The 23,545-nt window shown below is 36.2% G+C and overlaps 1 protein-coding gene across 1 annotated transcript in view; it reads left to right on the forward strand.

The window, feature by feature from the left end:
• Positions 1-23,545, forward strand: part of LOC135200241 (E3 ubiquitin-protein ligase RNF10-like) — a 156,894-nt gene that overhangs the window by 39,019 nt on the left and 94,330 nt on the right. The window contains exons 2-5 of the mRNA XM_064228690.1: positions 3,440-3,579; positions 3,757-3,971; positions 16,300-16,453; positions 21,925-22,046. Coding sequence (XP_064084760.1) covers positions 3,440-3,579; positions 3,757-3,971; positions 16,300-16,453; positions 21,925-22,046 — 631 coding nt within the window. The remainder of the gene's footprint in view (positions 1-3,439; positions 3,580-3,756; positions 3,972-16,299; positions 16,454-21,924; positions 22,047-23,545) is intronic.

Raw genomic sequence — 23,545 nt, forward strand, 5'->3', positions numbered from 1 at the left:
TTTGGGAATTTGGGAAATGGCCACCCTACAAGTCAGGCCCTATGGCTAAAGCTGCTTGAAGGAGGGCCGCCAGTTAAACATTCATTTACTACAACGGTTGGTGGCTCCAGCGTTTCAGCACTTCTTTTCTTAATATTTGTTTTCAACTTTTCAACTTCTACTTTTGCAGCAGATGGTTCATGGGTATGTTGATTCAACTGCGAATCACTTTTCCATCCTTCATATGTAATCTTACTTTACACGATCTTTCTGTTCACATCGCCAGAATTTTAATTCAGAATCACTCTTGCTCGGTGCATCAAAAATAAAAAGGTATCCATCGTGAATCACTTTGCTTCTTCACGTTTCGTTAAAATATCCTTCCATTTCGTACAATAGGGCTTAGACGACTGAAAATTCTAAAGCTACCAAATAGTAAATGTAAAAATAAAAAATAAAAACAATTGTTCAATTGTTAAACAATTGTTAAAATGAGAGCTAATTGCGCTATAACGACGAAGTATCTATTTTGATGGCTAAATGTCGTTACAGCGACAAGTAGTCTATTTGACGCCTAACAGTCTCTCCGCCGAAAATTTCTATATGCCAAATCGGCTACGCCGAATCGGCCAAGCCGAAACAGCGACGCCAAACGGGCTACGCCAAAAAGTCTCATTCCCACTGCTGTGACGCTCGATTTCATCGCCTTCGACATTGCGAGAATTTTCAACAGAGATATCTCTTGGACTCTTTCATCTTTCTGTTTACTGCACAGTAACAGAAGTCTCTACTAGTCTCCCGCTGCATCGCACTGCGATAATGCGAATGATTTTTGCAGACATCTGAGTTTGTCTTCAAAATATCTCTTATTCGTAGGTGTTCAATTGTTCATTGTTCACCCCGAATTAACAGATGTATCAGAAGACATCACCTACTCCCTGACCTGACAGCTCTACTTCCAAATGGTCAGCCCATGAGAAGCAGTTCTTCAGGCAGTACTTCCCTGTGTTTTCATTACTGAAAAGCGCTCAGCTTTTATTGCAACTACGACTCCTCACCGGACAGCAATGAAATAGCGGTTAGCGTTTTCAGTCATTTGTAAGCACAGGTTCAGAATCTTGAGAATTCTTCTCTCGATTCGGCTATGAAGACGTAGGTTGCATTCTTTGTCCATCTTCGTCTTCAACGGCACAGTGTTGTTTCTCCTTAGCTGAGATTCAACTATACTATGAGATGTCTTGCCATCAGGGACCTCGGTCTCTAGAAGGCAATTGACTTTCGCCTGTTGGGCACATGCCTTAAGAGAATCATCACCTCGCCGGCTGGCATCGGTGACAAACAAATACGATTTGTTTAGTCTCTTGGCATAACCCTTTTAGGGCGAAGGTCACGTGACTTGCTCGGATGCTTGGACAACTTGCCTTCTACCGAACGCAGTCAGTCGGCAGCTGTCATAGCGCCCGAGTCAGTTACGAACTTCGCTGTGGACTTAGTTCGGTTGTTCCAGATCAATCTTTTCTTCGTCCTAATGGCTTGTCTCAGTACCCATACCATCGACACCCACCATGGAGTGTCGGTGTCCTATCGATACGCTACCGAGAAGAACTTCACTGCATGGGGATAGGAGAATATGAGACACTTCGCTGCAGATGGATAGACCAGTATGGGTACTGGACATCACCGAAGTTGAGAAGAGGGATAGGTCATGCGACTATTCCCAATTGTTACGCAGCGCGCAAGTGCGAATTTCTTTCTTATTGCACTAAAAAGTATCAGTGACACATCTCGGAAATTATTTCGTCACTTTGACACAGTTTTTGCACCATTTTAAATTAGCCGTTACATGGAGTATTATATATGAAAATGTGCGCAATTTCATGTAGAATACAACAACAAAAATATGCATTATTGTAGCTTTTATCAGTTTTGAATATTTTCATATATAAATAATGATGTGCCAAAATTTCAACCTTCGGTCAACTTTGACTCTACCGAAAATGTTGAAAAACGCAATTGTAAGCTAAAACTCTTATATTCTAGCAGTGTTCAAAAGGTAGTTTCTGACAAGTAGGAATGTAATGTCCTGTAGGTCGTTGGTTAATGACTCATAGTCCCATTTGTGTACTTAATGGAAGGTAAGCCACTTGACATAGCAGTGGCTACAGCTTTTAAATTTGGAAAGAACTTATCCATTGATAAGTTATTGTAGTCACTCGGTGGCATGGTAATCCTGTATTTGCTATGATTTATCTAAAAGGCTCCCCTCAACTTAACACCCCACCTTAGCATGGTGATGGTACTCTTGAAACCCTGGGTTTTTTCCTGGGTTCAAGGCCAAGATGCATTTATATCATTATATCTTATTAGTTTTTGTTAATTTTTGTGGAATTTTCCATTTAGGTAAAAGTTATTTGGACCTGATAAATAGTAAAGGTATCATAGCTGGGACTAAGTTGATGGCTGAAGCTGATTGTGGGAACGTGGTAGGGTCATCAACTACCCAATAATGTTTAGACCTGAGAGATGATCAGATTGAATGCTCAAGGGCAGAATTATTCTGCAAGACTGGACCATGGATTCCAGGGGTGATCTGGTTCTGGGGATAGGGAACTTGACATTCTGTCTGGTGTGCCCATAATTTGACTAGGGTGGGGAGGATTATATTCTTGTAATACAAGCAGGTTTGACTTATAGTTGGGCCACCCTAATTGTGTTGTGCCATCCCCTGGGGAAGGGTAGGGGGGCTAAAATTTGGGAGGGAGGCCTTACTGATGCCATTGGTGGAAGAATAAACTATAATGGAAGAGTAAACTATGAATAGTAGAACAAACAAACAGGCATCATACTACTAATAAATTTTTAAAGATTAGATGAAAAAATGCAATAGAAGAACTAGCATCAAATACACTAACAAGTATGATGTACTAACTAAAATGATAGTTGAGGAAATTAGCAAAGCATCATAGAACTATTAGAAGAAGAATGCCAACATTGTTTCTGAACTTCAAGATAATCAGAGATGATCATGAAAAGGATCCTTGAAAAGAGAAGAAATGAAATACTAATGAAACTAGTCTACTGTCAAGCCAAATTAAAAAGTATAGGGCAATTTATATCAAGAAACAAAACATTCTCTCTCTCTCTCTCTCTCTCTCTCTCTCTCTCTCTCTCTCTCTCTCTCTCTCTCTCTCAAAAAGACTGAAGATTTGCATATCTAGGAAAAATGCAAATTATCTTGAATTTGAGATTCTGGAAAGACACTAAAGAAAGTAACTCAAACTATTTTCCCTTCAGAGCTGTGCAGCTTGGAAGTAAATTTGTCAATTGATTGTGCTTAGCTTTTAACTATTGAAAAATTGTCTTGACTGAATATTTAAACTACATTGTTAATTGAGATTTGAGTCTTTGAAGCTCAGGATTTTTTAAAATGTTCATTTGCTAATTGTTATATTTAATGCAGATTATGGAAAAAAGTCCGGACCTCAGTATGCTCGTAAGCGTGAATATGACCGTCCAGACCTTGGGAGGAAGCCGATGGCCGGGCGCGGTGGGAGGTCGGGCCAGCGGTATGTCCGTCCCAGGGAGAAGATGGGTGGCCAGGTGAGCTACAAGTGATGCTTTGTTCACCACTTTATCTTAATTATATTTCTAGTAACTTATGATTATATTTTTAGTAACAATAAGTTATGTACCTTTCACAGTAGTATGGCACAAATTTGCTGGGTATTATTTCTTTATCCCAAATTTGCCTTTTGAATTGTAAAAATGGTCTTACAGGTAGAACCTTCCTTAGAAACTTTGGAAGTTGGGTCACTTTATCGAGCAGGAGGCAAGAAACAGAACATCACACACCTGATGAACTGGTGGGGTCCAGGCTATCGATCTCAGCATTCACATGGTGGTGAGCGTAATTATCAAGGCAGTGGAGCCAGAATAAGGAGGTATTCAAGCAATGCTCCAAAATATAGTAAAGAACACTACCTGCAAGCAAAGTAAGTTAAACTTTAGTAGTGTAAGTGTGTGTGTGAAGACCTTGATTAAGGATTGTGAAACAAGTGAATTCATATTTTTTTAAAATATATTTTGTATATGAGACTTACCCAGTAATTATAGCTATCAGATCACTACCACCGGAACGCATTCGTAGCCTTCGAGCAGGATGAGTCTTGTCCTTTGTTTATTTAATTCAGATTATCATCAAGCTGGATATTTGTATTCTCCAGGAGTAGCTTCTAGTTAGCATAAAACATCTAGATACTTTATTTGTATGAAACAAGGTAATTGTCATTATACGATGTGTTTTTAAGTCTCGTGCACTAATGTATTTTTTACATGAACAGATTGCGTTGTTGGCATGTTCATTATGTAAAAATATTGCAAAATTTTTGCTATTTTCATTTCCTTTTATCGTAGTACGAACTTTACCGTTACGTTACTTATCTTTTATTGCCGTGAAAACAATTATAAAATGCGTTCTTTCAAGAGCTAAAGTTTTGATTAAAGTGATTTTCTCTCAATTTTATCTACAGTTGTGTTTGATGGCATAAGTTTATTGGAGTTATATCCTTGTTGCCAATGCATGATAATAGTTATTAGTAGCTTTAAAGTGAGCTGCTCATGTGGAGAGGTGTGAGCTGGGAAAAAACTGTTATACATTCAGCTGGACACCACTCTTTCTTGCTCACGTTGCTTCCCAGTCGTTTTAGTTGTGGGTAGTCATAAAGTTGATCAGTCGTAACTTGCATAGGTCGTAAGTCGGCAACTAGCTGTAATCCTAAGGCAGCCCTGTAGCACTTGACCACAGAAACAGAAAGATGTTTCTGTGTTGTTCTGAGAAATATCAGGAACTCCACTACCTGCTGAACAGAAATTCCGAGTGGAGAGACCCTGTCAATGACACCAATCACAATATACGACCCATTTGCCTTGGTGCACGGCTGATAAAGATCTCCTGAGGTAGCTGGACATCTTAGCCACTACCATGTGAGAAAAACCTTTCACTCGTAATAAATACTGGACAGTCTCCAGCTCTGAAGAGATAGGGACTCTACTGATTAGGGGTACCCCTACATGAGATTGAGAGAAGGTTTTGCCAAGGGGGAAATCTCTCTCGGCACTGCTGAGAGAAAAAATAGACGATCCGGGAACCACTTTGCTTGGGGCCACAAAGGAGATACTAGGGTTATCCTGAGATTCTTGGAACTCATCTCTCTATTCAGGACATGATGGATCAGGCAGAACAGAATGAAGGCGTAAACTTAAGGGTTGTCCAAAAGATCTGAAGGGCTTCCTCTGCCACATGGAATGGATCTGGGACCACCAAACAGTAGACCTCTAACTTTCTGTTGAACCGTTAGCGAGAGGTACGACGTGGATGTTCCCCATAGATGGAATAGCCTGTCCACTATATCCTGATGCAGAGGCCACTCTACTCAGAACTTGTCCTTGGTGACTTAGCTTGTTGGCCACTACATTCCTTTTACCTGGAATGTGCCTGGCCATGAGCTCCGCCAAGTTGTCGATCACCCACTAGTTCAATTGGACTGCCAGCGAGTGAAGTCGTTTCACCAGGCCTCCCCTCATTTGTTTACATACACTACCTCCTGAAGACCCAGAAAGGCAGCTTTCAACTCCAACACATTGATATGGAGTTGCTTGTCTTAAGAGCTCCATACCCCTGAAGTCAGGAGCTCTTCTAGATGAGCACCCAACCTTCAGAGGAGGCATCCAAGAACAGGAGATCCAGAGGGGGTGAATGAAGAGGAACTCCCACTTCCTGGTTTTCTAACCACCACAGAAGGTAGCTTCTAATCTCTGTTGACAGAGGGACCTGGAGCTGAGGGGAGTCTCCTGCTAGGACCCAAAACTCCTTTAATCTCCGCTGCAGTGATCGAAAATGAAGACTCCCATGAGGGACCAGCTTCTTCAGAGAAGACTACTTGCCACTACTGAGCTGGTTGCTCTCCCTTTGGAAGGAAGGAGCAAGCTACCCTCCTGAACTTTTCTATCCTCTGGTCTGACGGTAAAACCTTCAATGATGCTGTATTTGTTACCATTCCGAGATATAGAATAATCTGGAAGATTGGACTTTTCCAGATCTATCATGATACCTAGGCTGTGACTGAACTGGAGAAGACTGTGTCCCGAACCAGCCTTTTCTGGGTACGTATTAAGACCAACCAATCGAGATATCTCATCGGGCAAATCCGCTGAGCATGATCCCCTCTTAAGTTGAGACTGCCTTGACGGAGTTGCGCATTTCCAACCTATGGTTGAAGCTGCGTAGCGGGCAAGAGGGCTTACGAACTGGGAGAATTATCTCCTAGTTTGAATCTAAATTGTCACAATTTTTCTCTTACTTGATTATCTTCCAATCTCTTACTTTCTATCACTCAGTTGCTCCCCCTAGCTGTCCTCTTCACTAAAACTCTCGTGCAGGTTAGGTAGGAGCTGGGTCTCTGAACTTGGGCTTTACCTTGACCCAAATGGCAGGGACTATAGTGGTTTGGTCTGCCACTTGAATATGTTTGGACCTTGAGGATAGTGATGTGATTCTACATCAATATTTATTGGGGCGGGACTACCTCTGGGGACTTGCCTACGGAATCCCTGGAGGTATAGTCTCCACAGTAGGACTCTCGGCAATATATCTGGATTGCCCTCTAAAATAACATGAGTGGGGATGATTGCAAACTAGCTATGCCCTCAGTCCTATCAAGCGGGTTTTGCTTACACTTGAGCCAATCATGTTATGATAGAACCATCCCCTTGGGGTACGGTAGGGAGTGGACATATGGGAGTTGGTCTCTGCTATGTGTCTTTGGTGAAGGGGAAGTCTTTGAGAGGGGACCCAGTTTTTTCCATGTCTTGCAGTTGGTTTCTCTGTAATTTAAAAAAAAAAAAAAAAAAAAAAAAATGGAACTAGACTACGGAACCCAATCCCCTGGAAAATGTGACCCCTTGACACTAAATTCCCATCTGACCCTGGACACGAACAAGGACACCCTTTTGGACACTTCAGTCCAAAATATAAACTATGGAGCCTTTTATTAGGCCTAAAAGATTTGTCAAAAGAAAATTCCAGCCTAGCCCTTCTCTAGCTTTATTTGATTCACTTTTTGGAAAGGACAGTTGGACAAGATTTTTGACAATAGAGAGTGAAAAAAAAAATTTCACATTAGAAAATTATTTGCTGACCAGATAGATACCCAACAGAAAACATGAAATTTCATCAAACACCAACCAATACATGGATAGTGGAAACCACTACTAAAGCTCAATCTGAAAATTACTTACAAATTACAAATATAGATAACACAAAAATAAAAGTCGTCAGACATAATAAACCTAATAGTATATATGGTACTGCCAATTAATGATGACGAATTAATAGATAGAAATATTTTTATGGACTTGCTGAAGAAAAGATACAAAAACATTAAAGAATGTGACATCTATGATATCCCAAGTAGGAAAAATTCAAAGATAAATATACATGTAGCTAAACTAAAATTTGAAGGAAACGAACTCCCTTTAACAATTAAAGTTTTAGGACAGACAAGAGTGTTGAGACCATATATCCCTAAACCACTACAATGCAAATCATGTAGTAAATATGGCCATTCAAGTAAAAATTGTAGAGAAGCTCCAAAATGTGCATGTTGTGGATCATAAACCACACAACAAAATGGGAATGTGAAAACCCAATTTGTATAAATTGTGGTCAGAAAAACCACTCGAGACCAAAGTAATGCGCATATTACTTATACAACACTGAACTAAAAATCTTACAAGAAAGAAGTAGAATGTCAATAAGAGAAGCTAATATAGAACTAAAAGTAGGAGGTTTACAAGATCCAGCAAGGAAAAACACATATAAAAAGGTGATAAATAAAGAAGTGCAAAACCAAATTCCTACAAAATTATACAGTATAAATCAAACTGAAAATACTCATAATATAATGGATCAAATTCAAGCTCAGAAGCTACAGAACATACAAGTAAAGCAAATTTTATAATATGCTACCAACACCAGAAATGCATGAAAACACGATGAATTTGGAGGACAAGCAAAATACAAAAGCTAAGTCAAAAGGCAAAAAAAGATTATTTGAAACAACCCCACCCAAATTCAAAAAACAAATTATAAAACTATATGTGGAAAAAAATTAATACTGACAAGACAAAGTCAATGAAAATTGCTTGCAAACAAAAAACGAAAAAAAGAGAAACCCAAATAAAAGAGAAAGTTAAAATATCAGATAAAAATTAAGAAAGTATTGAAATAGAACCCAAGGTAGAAAGCCATTTAAATGCACCTCTTATAAAATGAACATCTGAGACTCTTCAGCCAATACATCACCCACCAAAAGAAGAACAAAGTACAGCAAAATTATACAACTTCAATCAATTACAAAGTACAGGAAAACAAATAAAGATATAAAAAAATCCAAAACCTTCTTAAAATGTCTATTTTACAGTGGAATATTAGAGGATACATGTCAAATAATGAAAACTAAAAATCATTAATTAGAGAATTTAATGCAAATATCATTTGCTTACAGGAAACTAAAATAGGTGACAAGGTTCTCAATGCTTGCATAAATTGTAAAGTGTTGCAATCAACATAAATTGTAGATAACAACAGCCAAGGAGGAACTGTAATCATAACACATTCTTCAATCAAATGCCAACCTGTTAGGATTAAGTCAACAATACAGGCATGTGCAGTTCAAGTATTCCTGGGAAAAAATAACCATATGCTCAATATATATGGAACTGTCTTTAGAAAGTCGCTTAATAGATCATCTTGGAAATAATAGACCATTACAAGTGGAAGGTTTAGAAAGTCTATAGAACAATTACTAAAACCTTACTTATTAGAAGAAAACAACTATATTTCAAACCCCAAACTAGTAGCAAATGAATAGGGCAAATGTTTCGCCAAACATCAAGTATCTCAAATTATACAAAGAAATTCTAATCAAAAATTATGTCCCAATACTAGTAAAACCTTATATTCAGGAAATCAGTAATCTTCCTTTCACCATGGAAGAACTGGAAAATGTCCTGAAACTTGCAAGTCCAACAGCTCCAGGGGAGGACAATATTAGATATGAAATGATAAAAAATTTACCAGATGAAAGCAAAACCTTTTTATTAGAAATTTTAAATGAATTATGGCATTCTCACAGCATGCCTAAAACCTGGAAAGAATCTTTAATCATACCAGGCTTAAAACCAGGAAAAGACCCAGAGTCACCAAGCAGCTATAGGCCAATAGCCCTTACTAGTTGTCTAAGTAAGATATTTGAAAAAAATGGTGAATAACAGATTAATATGGGTATTAGAAAACAAACTGCTATTGTCAAACAGACAGTTTGGATTCAGGAAAAATTGAAGTACCATAGATCCTCTCAATGATTACAAGAGATACTAAATGCAATGGTTGGTAAAAAACAAACAATTGGAGTATTTTTTTTATTTAAAAAAAATTAATAGTAAAGGGAATAGGAGGGAATTTATACAAAATGCAATGGTTGGTAAAAAACAAACAATTGGAGTATTTTTTTATTTTAAAAAAATTGATAGTCAAGGGAATAGGAGGGAATTTATATGAATATATTAGGGAATTCCTATCAGAAAGATATATAATTGTCAAAGTGGGGACAGAAATCTCTGAATCATTTATCCAGGAAGAAGGAATCCCCCAGGGTACTGTACTAAGTGGGGCATTGTTTGCTATAGCAATAAATGAGATAATTGAAATTATTCCACCAGGAGTCCAAGGATCCCTTTTTGTAGATGACTTCGTCATATATAGTAGTGGTGAAAAAGCGCTGGACATAACCAACAGGTTGCAAGCAGCCATAAACAGGGTAAAAAAAAGTGGGTCGATAACAAGGGTTTTAGATTTTCACCACAAAAAACAAAAGCAGTCATATTTACAAGATCAAGAAAACCGGAATTCATTCCTACTTTATTCATAAATAATGATATACAGTGGAACCTCTACGTACGAAAAATCCAGGTTACGAAAGCAAAGACGAAGATTTTTTTGCTTCTGTGCACGAAAATAATTCAGGTTGCGAAAGGGTAAAGTCCGACATTCGCCCGGGCCGCCGAGAACAATTTTAAAACTCGTGCGCCATCAACTGAGTAGACTCGCCACCAACCTCCCACTCTCCCCTTGGTTCCTGATGCTAGTCACCGCCGTAAGATCCTGCTCTCCTATTGGTCAGCATCTATCCCATCATGCCTCTATGTAAAGGTGTTCCTTGACCATTTTTTGCGGCAGCGTTATCGTAAACACCTGGAATTCATTCGTTCACATATATTTCATTTGTTAACGTAAATTCGTGTCAGTGATTTCGCTTTCGTTGTAATGTAAGTTACTTTATATTGTTGCGTGTGAACTTAATGACTTACGTTAATAGCCATGGGTCCCAAGAATGTTGCTGAAGTTCACGGAAAGAAGAGGTTGCTTTCTATTGAGATGAAGATGGAGATAATCACGAAGTGTTAATGTTTCCTACCATTTGTTAATGTGTTTCGTAAAGTTTTAGTGTTAATGTTTTTTGCCATTTTTTAATGTTTCGTAAAGTTAAGTGTGCATGTTTTCTGCCGTTTGTCCTCCTCCTCTGTCGCCACTTTTGGACATCGCCTCACTCAAGTAAGGTTCCACATTTTACTACATACGTACGTACATGTATTACAGTATTTTTTGTACCCTGTACACTAATACACTATTTACAGGTAGAGTAACAGTTTGGTTAGGTATTGAATGGTCCAAATTGTTGTATTTCATTTTTTATCGGTCAATTTATCTATATTATAAAATTTACTGTGGTATTTTTGTAGGGCTTGGAACGAATTAGGCAATTTACATGTAAAACATAGTTCTAGATACAAAAAAATCAGGTTACGAAGGCCGCTTTGGAAGGGATTAATTTCGTAACCTGAGGCACTACTGTAATTGAATTTGATGATCAGATAAAATTCCTCAGTGTAATACCTGATAAAAAAAAAAACTTACATTTAAAGAACATATAGAACAACTGGCGATAAAAGTGAGAAAATCCTTATATATAATCAAAGTAATTGCACATAATGACTGGGGTGCAGATAGAACCTCTCTGATAAAGTATATAAGGCTATTTGTCTAAGTAAACTTGATTATGCATGTCAAGTGTATGGTAGTGCTTCTAAAACCCTATTAACAAAACTGGATGTAATTCGTAACATGGGTATTAGACTGTGCACTGGAGCCTACAGAATTTCCCCCATGGAAAGTCTGTATGTAGATGCAGGAATACATCCCCTGAAAGTACGAAGAAAAAAAAATAGGATTAAAATATATAGCTAAAATCAATAACCTTAATGATAATCCAAACACTAAATATATGAAAAACATAACAAATAATTGACAATAAACCAAGAGCCTCTAAACCATTGGAGAATAGATTAAAACCTAATATATAGAACATCTAAAATTAGGAACAAGTAGCATATAAAAAATAACCACTCCTAAAATACCTCTGTGGAGAACATTCTAAAATAGAAATCTGTGATAAATCATTTAATAAGAAGGTAGAAGATGCACAATCGAGTGAATTTCTGTCACAGCAGGAAAAACATAAATGGAACATTAGTATTTATACAGATGATTCCAAGTCGAAGGAGGGTGTAGGCTATGCTGTATTAACAAAGAATATAAAAATAAGGGAAAAAATTCTAAAAATATGCTCGATATTCACAGCAGAGATAAATGCTATATTAGAGGCTATAAAACATGCCGTTATGGTGGGAAATGCAAACAATACATTTGTAATATCATGGATTCTTACAGTGCTTTAGAAGCGCTAAAACAACACACAATTTCTCATCCCGTAATTGAAGAAATAAGGGGGTGGATAGATGTACGTAATAGTAAAACAGAAATCTATAAGTACAAAACTATGTTGGGTCCCTTCCCATGTGGGCATAAAGGGTAATGAAGAGGTGGATAAAGAAGCCAAATAGGCAGTAAAAAAGGAGTCTATAAGAAAAAATACAAATACCTTACAATGACATTAAAACAACACTAAATAAATACTGTCAATCAAAATGGGAAATAGAATGGGTAGAATTAAATCATAAATTAAAGCATATAAATCTTAAACGCCTATTGGACATATTAAATGTCAACGAAAATTGTCTGTTGGGTGCTTAACCCTTTAACACCGATTGGACGTATTAAACGTCGATGAAAATTGTCTGTCGGGTGCCGAACCGACGTACGAAACATCGACAAAAAAAAATTTTTTTTTTTAAATTCGCGGAAAAATATTTATAGGCCTACTAGGCAAAAGCTTTTGAATCACACGCCTTGGGGGATGCTGGGAGTTCACAGATCAAACTGTTGTTTTGTTTACAGTTGTTACCCAGGCGCGCCAGTGCAAATTTCTTTCTTCTCGCACTAAAAAGCATCAGCTACACATCTCAGAAATTATCTCGTCAATTTGATATAATTTTTGCACCATTTTATATTAGCCGTTACATAGAGTTTTATATATGAAAATGTGCGCAATTTCATGTAGAATACAACAAAAAACAACTCATGGTTGTAGCTTTTATCAGTTTTGAAATATTTTCATTTAAATAAAGTTAAGAGCCAAAATTTCAACCTTCGGTCAACTCTAACTCTACCGAAATGGTAAAAAACGCTATTGTAAGCTAAAACTCTTATATTCTAGTAATATTCAATCATTTACCTTCATTTTACAACAAATTGGAAGTCTCTACCACAATATTTCAATTTATGGTGAATTTATGGAAAAAACTTTTTCCTTACGTCTGCGCGGTAACTCTTCCGAAAAAATCAGAAATTTTTTCGTCCGATTGTTGAAATGTTTGCACAGTTTAATATTAGCCATTACATAAAGTTTTATATATGGAAATGTGCACAATTTCATGTAGAATACAACAAAAAACAACCCATGGTTGTAGCTTTTATCAGTTTTGAAATATTTTTATATAAATAACGATAATAGCCAAAATTCCAACCTTCGATCAACTTTGACTCGACCGAAATGGTCGAAAACCGCAATTGTAAGCTAAAAATCTTACATTCTAGTAATACTCAATCATTTACCTTCATTTTGCAACAAATTGAAAGTCTCTGGCACAATATTTTGATTTATGGTGAATTTTAGAAAAAAACTTTCCTACGTCCGCGCGGTTACTGCCGAAAAAATCAGGAATTTTTTTGTCCGATAGTCGTAATGTTTGCAGTTTTATATTAGCCGCCTATAGGGAATTGTGGGTAGGTCTTCCTTGGCCGGCCGGCTAATGCCATTTTTTAAGGACAGGACTTTGACATTCATACCACTTATAAGGTGACTTGGGACATCTTCAAACCGCATCTGATTTTCGCCTCTGACCTTCAGTTTTGTGACGCCAGGGCGATTTATCCCGAAAATAAAAATTTTTCAAATTCTATCTCCTTCTTTGATATTTAATATTAAGACCTGGGATTACTACCATACATAGGCCTGATGAAGACCTCCAATGAAATGAATAGTTTTTTTTTTTTTTTTTTAAGTAATTTTTTTTTACTAGATATGAATTTTTCATTATGGTTAAAAAATAAACCTTATAAATCAGGAAATTATAAAAAAAAGACAAAACAAAAATGGGAAAGAGGGCTCTCTTTGATTGTTCTATAATGTCTTTCTAAGTTTTATAGCAAATTTCAATGCTATAGCTTTAAAACTAAGTGAGAAGATAGAATTTGAAGGTCAGTAAGTATAGTTTTGAGATACGGGCGTTCAAAGTTTTCTTTTGTTTTTTTATAAAGAGAGTGTTAATAAATAATGATTATTATGAGTGTATATTACTTTTGTGGGTATTAATAAACCAAAACTATGTTATTTATCATAATCATAAATGATGATCCTTTTGCTCATATATCATAGCCTGGAGCACTCTCTCGTTCACTAACTCGGCTTATTACAGCGAATTTTCTTATTCTGTATGTTAGCGAGATGTTTTCCTTGTATTTTCCTCTTTGGCATGAAGAAATTATTGCTGAAACAAAGATAAACAAATGTAAAAGCAAGAGAATGTCAGAGGTGAAACTAGGATGTGTACAGTAAGTCCTCGGGTTACGCTGGTCTCGACTTACGATGTTTCGTGGTTACGAACGCGCCCTCATAAAAATATAAAAAATAATATTTTGCGTCGTTCCGTCTTACGCGGTTTAGCGTCATAAGCAACGTAGAAACAAACGCGAACTAGTTTGCCAGGCGCACGGCGGAAAGAATACGCTTTGTGGGGGAGAGGACGGCCTCAGTCCTCGCCCATACGCCATTTTGGTTGTTTACACTGCCTCTCTCTCCCTCGTGTTGTATCGTTTTTGTAACTTTTTGCTCTTTGTTATGGCTCCCAAGCGCAAGGCGGACTCTTCTGATGGTAGTGCATCGAAGAAAAGAAAGGCCATCACCATGGAAATTAAAGTGGACATTATAAAGCGATCCGAGAAGGGAGAAACGCCAACAAACATTGGCCGCTCGCTTGGCCTTAGCCGTTCGACCGTTGCTACCATTATCAAAGATAAAGAGCGCATCGTTGAACATGTGAAAGGATCTGCTCCTATGAAAGCGACAGTGATAACTAAGCAGCGTAGTGGTCTAATAATTGAAATGGAAAGGTTATTGGTGCTTTGGTTGGAAGACCAAATCAACGGCGTATCCCAGTCAGCCTTATGGTGATTCAGGAGAAGGCGAAAAGATTGTTTGAAGCGTTGAAAAAGAAAAGGGGGAGGGAAGTGAAGTGAAGAGTTTGTGGCTAGTAGGGGTTGGTTTATGCGATTTAAGGCTCGGGCCAATTACCATAACCTTAAATTGCAAGGTGAAGCTGCTAGTGGGGATGAGAAAGCAGCGAGTGAATTTCCTAAAGCGTTGTCTGAGATAATTAAGGAGGGGGGTTATTCTGCTCAGCAAGTGTTTAACGTAGACGAGACAGGTTTGTTTTGGAAACGTATGCCTAACCGCACTTACATCGCCAAGGAGGAGAAGTCAGCACCCGGTCATAAAGCCAGCTAATGTGAAAAAGAAAACCATTGTTCTTGAGTAGATTAAAGCCTTTACATAAAGCAAATGTGAGAATTGCTGTGGGGTAGACTAATCTGTAAAAGGAGCTAGCCTAGCTAATATTACTTTGCTTACTACCTAGATGCAATGAAGCCAACCCCAAAGGTAACAGGTTAGGCTAGGCTATTCGACATACTATACAACCATAGGCAAGCATCCTTCTGATCAGTGGAGGTTCTTTTTCTCTTCACTAACCTCCCCCAGTCTCTCCAGCACCGCAGCTTCCTCTCCAGTGTGCAAGCCAATCAAACTAATAAAGGTAAGGAATTGTTCTCTCGTTGTTATTGATAGGTATTTACATTAAATCATGTGGTATTTTTCAATGTTCCGACTTACGCTGAAAATCGTGTTACGATGCATCGTAAGAACGGATCAACGTCGTAACTCGAGGACCCCCTGTACTCTCTTTTTACAAAGGCAATGTTAATAAATCGTGATTATTATGGATTTCATATTCCTTTTTGGGTATTAATAAACCAAAACTATGTTATTTATCATAAATGAAGATTCTTTGCTCAAAGATCGTAGCCTAGGGTTTCTTACTACGCACCACTCCCTCTCTCTCTTCACTAACTACGCTAATATCGCATATATTATGATATTCTATAATCATATAAGAGCGAATTTTCTTCGTCTGTATGTTAGCAAGATGTTTTGCTTGTCTTTTCCTCATTGGCATGATGAAATTTTTGCCAAAACAAAGATAAACATAAGTCAAAGCAAGCGAATGTCAGAGGTGAAACTCAAATGTGTACACTGCATGAGGTTTGTGCTCGCACTGAAAGGTGGTTGGTAGCTGAATGCCCTTCTGCGACTCATGGAATCTCTACATATGCCATTGCTCACAATTTCATTGACAATAATTATCAAAATTTACGATAACAAGAAATGTTGCATTTTCTTGTACAGATTAATGTTTTTGGCCTATTGAGTTTCATTTACTAATTACCCTGTAACTACGAATTTTGACGAAATATTTCTTATACGTATTCTCCTTGAATTTTTTCATGACTGCATTTTTTTGCCCTGTACCCTCATATATAAGGGTTCCGGCTGGCCCCCTTAAGGGTTTGTGTACAGCAATATCTAAATTTGTGGATAGTTTTAAGTTCAATTAGCCATTGCCTAATATATATAGGTAGAGATGGAAGGATTCGTTGCTAATTTCATGGGAAACTATTTATTGCAGCTGTCAGTTTGTTGTCCAGGATGGGGAGGACTATTCTGTATACCTTGCCAGTGCAGATCTGCTGGTTGAATGGAAGCTTGTAGAAGAAGTGAGGGTGCACATGTCTCAGGCTCCCTCTTGTCCAATATGTTTACATCATCCTACTGCTGCTAAAGTAAGTTTGTCATTTGGAGTTGTACAGCTAGCAGATTTGTATAATCATTGACTATATAAATGAATTTGAAAAGTCTCATTTCAGGTATTTATATCACTTTCCAAATGTTATTGTGAGTTATTATTTTAATACACATTACATCTTAACCAACCACCTCAGAAAATAGTGGTACTGGTTAATGCATTTCACTTTTTTATTCCCTTCTAGGAAATGTTTAACAAGTTGCTCAGTATGTGGGAAGTAGCTAGAGGGGAAGTAAAGACTGATGGCATGAGAGAGGTGTTTGTTTATAGATAAATAAGTTTTCTGTGAATTTGTAGCATTGTTGCAATCCATTCTAACTGATATTAAGTTGTAAAATGGTGAAAAACTAAACCTACTTGAGGATTGCAGTGCACTGTTATAGAGAGACTTCAATATTATTGAACTGTGTGAAAATTGATCTCTACTGTTCAACCCATTCAGATCCCCTAGAGGGTCTGGTTCCCAGAACACTGTTAAATTAAATGTGACCCCATTTTGGAATTATAGTTTTGCTATTTGTCAACTTTTTATTGCTTTAAGGGGACTGTCCGCTATGGCGGATGACATGTCAACTCGAAAAAATAAAAAATAGTTATTATTTGTATCTACGCAGAAACATGCCGTGCATGCTTTCCAGAAGTTTCAGCCAATTATTTTTACAAATAATGAAGATATAGCAGTTTTTAAATGATGATGTCGTCATAACTGCGTCTTCTGTATGACTGAGTTTGACAGGATCGTTTTTGCATATATACAGCGATTTTTTCAGATTTTTTTCGAAATTCTCATGCATCTGGTAGCAATGAAAGGTAGTGTGAGGGGCGAGCTGCTCAGAGCGGTTATTTATAGGCGAGACTCCGAGAATGACTCGGTTACTCCACAGACGTCAAAGGAGTTGCATGCGCTTACACACTTGCGTTTGGTTACTAACTATTTACGTTGTTTTTATAACTTCTTAGTGAACTTATAGCAATGCTGAAGTTACCTAAGATCAAGAAGGCTACTCAGCAACTAAGGCTAGCAAAATTAATGAAGGCCACGAGTGTGCTGAAAGAAAAACACAAAAATTAATTGTTATCAGCTCCCTCATTATCTCATGTCACGCCGTCAACGTCATTGTCTCGTGTCACGCTTAGGGTATTAATACCACTTTTAGGGAGAGGACCAGGATCCTTGATGTAGAAATCAACAATAAAAGTACAAATAAAGTGATTATAATAATAATTTTTGGGAGCTCATACCTCAAAAACATACTTATTCGCATGTTGGTAGCCATTACTCGATTATTTATTATCCAATTTTAGAGAGAAAGATATCATTGGAAAGAGGAATAAAAATCCCATAATTCCTCGTGAGCCAATTTTTTTCTTTTCTTTTTTTTACGATTTTTTTGAGTAGACAAAAAAAAATTCATAAAAAAAAATAAGAAATAAAAATTCTGTTCACACAGGATTATTCCGTATATAAAGTAGTTTTTATGGTATGATTTTCAATACAGCTGATATCATAGTAGCGGAGAAATCGCTACCTAAATTTTTTTTTTTTATTATTATAATTTTTGCTAAAAACTAAAAGTTTTTGCTCAAATGACTTGAAATTTTTGTATGATGAAGGTATTATATATATCTAAAACATATATGAAAATTGTATTTTGTATAATAACAAAAAAAATACACAACTTAGTGGACGGTCCCCTTAATTCTGATCATTTCTTCTGAACCCGAATTGTTATACTACTCTTAAGTATATATGGAGTGCCCCCCAACTTTTATGCGGGAACAGGTTCCAGAACCTGCTGCGCAAATGCTTATAGCTCTATTTTAACATTTCACTGCTTAATTTGATAGAACAAAAATATACCATAAATTATCATAATAAAACTATTTGATAAAAATACACCCCAACCATTATTTCAAAACACCCTAGTATTCGTATACTGCTGTTACTAAGTAGGCTATATACACCCCTAAAATGCCTATATCTGCCTATTTTAAAAGGTTAAACAAAAATATATATATCTAAAAATATCATCCCAGAACACCCTAATATTTCAGTGTCATGTTGCAAAATTATGTACCCGCCGACAGCTGTTATTCTTAAGTATCTCCTACCATTCATACGCAATTTTTCTTTGGCCCTGGTAACTTTGCACATCGTTCAGTGCCTATATTTTATTTATATTATTTCCGGTGTAGTAAGATGAATTTGAAGTTATATTCATTGTACAGGTCCGTATTTTAGGATTGTACTATGGTGTAGAGCATATCTAAAATACGTGGGTAGTTTAGAATGACTGGACATGTACAGACCTTCAAAGAGAAAACTAGGGCTGTTACATCATGTTAGTAATTTTGTGATTACGTACAAATACATTTAACATAAATTATATATCACATAAATTATATACTACAGTAAGTTAAATTACATAAATTAACATAAATGATATACTACAGTAAGTTCTTGGTTTCACAACGTATTGTGGTTAATCCTTGCCATCTTCCTTAAATTTATTATAAATTCTGCTCTCTCTCTCTCTCTCTCTCTCTCTCTCTCTCTCTCTCTCTCTCTCTCTTCTCTCTCTCTCTCTCTCTCTCTCTCTCTCTCTCTCTCTCTCTGTGAAATATGAATTACTGTATCGCAAACATTTATGTACAAAATTTGACAATAATTCCATTTATGAATTAGTTTGTTATAACCACGATCTAGGTATATTAGGTCTGACGACACACTTGCTACCTGGCTCTCAGTAGTAGACATGATTTCACATGAAAGACTTTTTCTTTGTGAGCCAGGTATATTGCCATTAGTTTTGTCATTAATGAAAAGAAAGCTGAAACTTTTACTGTAGAAGAAGACTAGCTGTAATATCTTTTGATGAAGTTAAAATTGTAAAACACTGGAATTATGATAAAGGATGATATAAATTAAATAAACCTTATGGCAAAGTTCAGATTATCATGCTGAGGGGTCTGACTGCTAAATGGGGACAACCCATCTTTATGATTTTGACAAATCATGAGTTCATGAGATGGTGATAGGAATGACTGTAGAAGTAGAGAATGTAGGCTACCCTGTAATTGCATATTATGTTCTTGATCTAGTGCCGAACAATAAATTATGGCAGGCATTTGGGATAGACCCAATAAAATTAAAGCAAGTTGCAATAAATAAAACCATGTCATGATAGGCAAATATTCGTATTTCCTGATGCCCCACAAATCATGGAACTGTCAAGAAATGATTTTATAACTAGGGGCTTTGTTTTGAGGATGAGATACTGATTTCTGATTCTTGTATGAGGGAAATGTGAAGTAAGACATGCATAGAGAGAGTATGGTTTATCTAGCTCACAAGGTTAGTGGAATTTGTATAAACTTGAAAAAGTGAACTTCAGCATTTAAAATATGTTAAGTCTTGAATATTTGTGTGAGGGCCCCCCTGTTGGGAAGCAATTTCTGAAATGACACAGGAATTTATCCCTGTGACAAGTGACTGGTTTGATCTCGTTAATTCATCATGCATGATTGGAGATAACCATAAAACTCTTCTATGTAAAATTATCAATATAATGACAAAAATGAGAGTATGCAACACAAGATCAAACACACATTACAATTTCCAAAAAGGCGTGATCTTATTGTGTTGCTCATGAGTAGGTCTATATGAGATCTTAATAAAAAACTAAAGGTTCTGGATCAGTAAAATTAACAAGATTCAACTCAATATGGCATATGAAATTTTTTTACAATTAATCCTTATTAGAGATGTATCCAAATCTATTCATATAGAAGAATGCTTACTGTGAAATGAAAGCAACTGGTGCTGATCTTCCCAGTGAAGTAATTTAAGGTTTTGCAAAATTTTGTATCTTGTAGGATGAGATGCCTAAACAAGGAAATCGAGATGGAAAGTAGATTGTGCAATAAAATAATAATTAAAAAATTAGTTCAAAATTTTTTGTTTACTTATTTCATGAAATGTATGTTTCTATTGAATAAATTTTTTTGTGTTTTTTAAGAAATTTGATGGTTAACTACTCTTATTTGTCAAAAAATAAGAAACATAAAAAGAAACTGGCAAGCAACATGGGAAATATGGCAACACTTGTTCTTTCGCGTGACGTGCAGTGCGCTCTCATTTTGGTAAACAACTTGGCAGACCTAGTATACCTATACCGTGGTTATAGCAACTAAATATTTTCCTAAATAATTCTCTCATAATAAGCTTAATCAGCTGATTCTCAGAGCGTAAACGAAACAAAAATACACTTTGATTACTGTACTTTGCTGTATTGATACAATGCTACCATAGTACTGCAGTTTGATTAGTACAGTAAAAAAATTTCATCATAAATGTACTATATATTCATTCACGAAATATATTTTTATGCTGCTCTCTCTCAGTGTGCATATCCTTTTAATGAAAATAATGATAATTATTGTACCGTAAACCTTAAAAAAAAAAAAAAAAAAAAAATTACAAACTTAACAAATCTAGCAAGTTCAGACTGTATAAATATTCCAAAACAAAACTTTAAGTTGAAGGTAGGAAGTGCAGCAGTTTCAGATGTGATATTTAATTGTCTTAGAATCATTAGTGTCTAGACCCGCTATGTAATGTTATAAAACAACAGTAAGGATTTTCTTAGTATTGTAACAATCTAATATGATTGATAGGTATAAGTTTTAAGTACATTATATGGAAAAAATTAAGTAGAACAGATAATTGACAAAATATCATCCATAATTATGAATAATTTATGTAACTGTCCTTATTTCATTGGACAAATGTTTAACCTAGGTCCTTGGAGAGTATTTCATGAGAAGCTCAAATTTTCAATTTTGAATTTAGGAGAATAGAGTAAGACCTTGCTACATAAGCGATTAGGTCTGCATGGCATACACTGCTTAACGGTACCCATTGAGTGGCTTACTATAGACACTGCTAAAATTCCTTCAGTAACCCTTCAAACCCATTACTTTCTGCCATTTAGTGTGTCCTTGACTTGATGACAGTGATCCGTTCCAGCACCATGACATTAAGTCGCTGCATCGCTGTTATTGGTGCCATAACGCCATGACTTACTGTTATGGCGCATCAAGTTATAGCACCGTCAACTTAATGCTTATTCTTGACATTATTGTTGTTAACAGCACTTAGGGTACCATAACTTGATGTAATGGCGTTTTTGGGGGCGTAAAATGCCCCTTCACCGGCGCTTAGGATCGGATCACTGTAAGTCGAGGACACACTACCTATTTTGTTTCTGTCCAGGTACTTGGAATTTTCTTTTTCAGCTTCTTTCAAGAACGAGTTGTTTGGACTACATAGAGAGTTTATAAAATTCATTCAAGAACAAACATATCCTTTGATCAACCTAATTTATTGATAGCTACATAGTCTGGTTTATGTGTTTTGAGAGTAGTAATATCAATGAATATTTTCAGGTAACACGCTGTGGACATATCTACTGTTACCCATGTATGTTGCACTATCTGGCACTGTCTGACGAAAACTGGAGAAAGTGTCCAATATGCTATGAACCTGTTGATAGAGAGGATCTTAAAAGGTATTTATAAAATAAATCATTCTTTCTGACCTGATTTTCTTTCTTACTGAGATGAGAGAATTTTTATCTAAATGTAATGTTAATTTGGTTTGTAAGATAAATTATTTATTAAATACTCATTTTCAAATAATAATAATAATAATATACTGTAATGACAAATTTGTGTCTTTAGTAGATATGTAAGATTTTAAAGAAATTTGAGTTTTAAATTATTTTTTTTTTGCATTTTTAAAGAAAATCATGACATCACATAGAAATATGCCAAAAAAATGCTTCACTTGAAAATCAGCTTAGATCTGTGCAACTCAGATATTTAGTTATACTACACTTTGTAAGTTTTGTCAAATTTGTTTCAGTCTTCTTGGAGATATAAGAACTTATTTTTGAAAAGCTTTGAGAAAAAGCCAAAAGAAAAAAATGCTTATTTTGTAATAACTTCGAAACTATGCCAGTTAGAAGGCTGACTTTTGCACTAAAAATATTTTGTCATATAAGAAATATTCCCTCAAATTTACAATAGAAATGGGATTTCTTGATTTTTACTTTGTACATAACATTTGCATTTATATTTTTATGTAAAATATATATATATATATATATATATATATATATATATATATATATATATATATATATATATATATGTGTGTATGTATGTGTATGTATGTATGTATGTAGTATGTATGTATGTATGTCAATTCAAGCTACAAATGTTCTTTAATATCTAAATTCACTTTACCTCCCAAATGATATATTTTCATATATGTACTGAAGGGGAATTTTTTAGTTGATAATAATTTCGTCCCCCCATGGGATCGAACCACCGTCCAAGTGGACGGGGACGAAATCAGGACAGTCAGTGACGCTATCCAATCGGCCAACAGAGACGCTATAAGTTCATATCGATTCTGACCTTACAAATCACCCTCGATCTCGGTGCTTTCGTAATTAGAATCGATATGGAACCCCGTCTACCATGTTAGCCAATTCGAGCGTTTGACAGCACGTAGCCTTTTTGTTATGAATAATTATCACATCGAACTGTGATCCATTTATATATCAATTCAAGCTACAAATGTCCTTTAATATCTAAATTCACTTTACCTCCCAAATGATATATTTTCATATATGTATGGGGTTCCATATCGATTCTAATTACGAAAGCACCGAGATCGAGGGTGATTTGTAAGGTCAGAATCGATATGAACTTATAGCGTCTCTGTTGGCCGATTGGATAGCGTCACTGACTGTCCTGATTTCGTCTCCGTCCACTTGGACGGTGGTTCGATCCCATGGGGGGACGAAATTATTATCAACTAAAAAATTCCCCTTCGGTACATATATGAAAATATATCATTTGGGAGGTAAAGTAAATTTAGATATTAAAGGACATTTGTAGCTTGAATTGATATATAAATGGATCACGGTTCGATGTGATTTGCGAACTCTCACATTCGCGGATTTCTCTCGGGAACATTTCCCCGCATTATTTGTGAAAA

This window comes from Macrobrachium nipponense, chromosome 26, assembly GCF_015104395.2.
Source record: "Macrobrachium nipponense isolate FS-2020 chromosome 26, ASM1510439v2, whole genome shotgun sequence".
Taxonomy (NCBI): Eukaryota; Metazoa; Arthropoda; class Malacostraca; order Decapoda; family Palaemonidae; genus Macrobrachium; species Macrobrachium nipponense.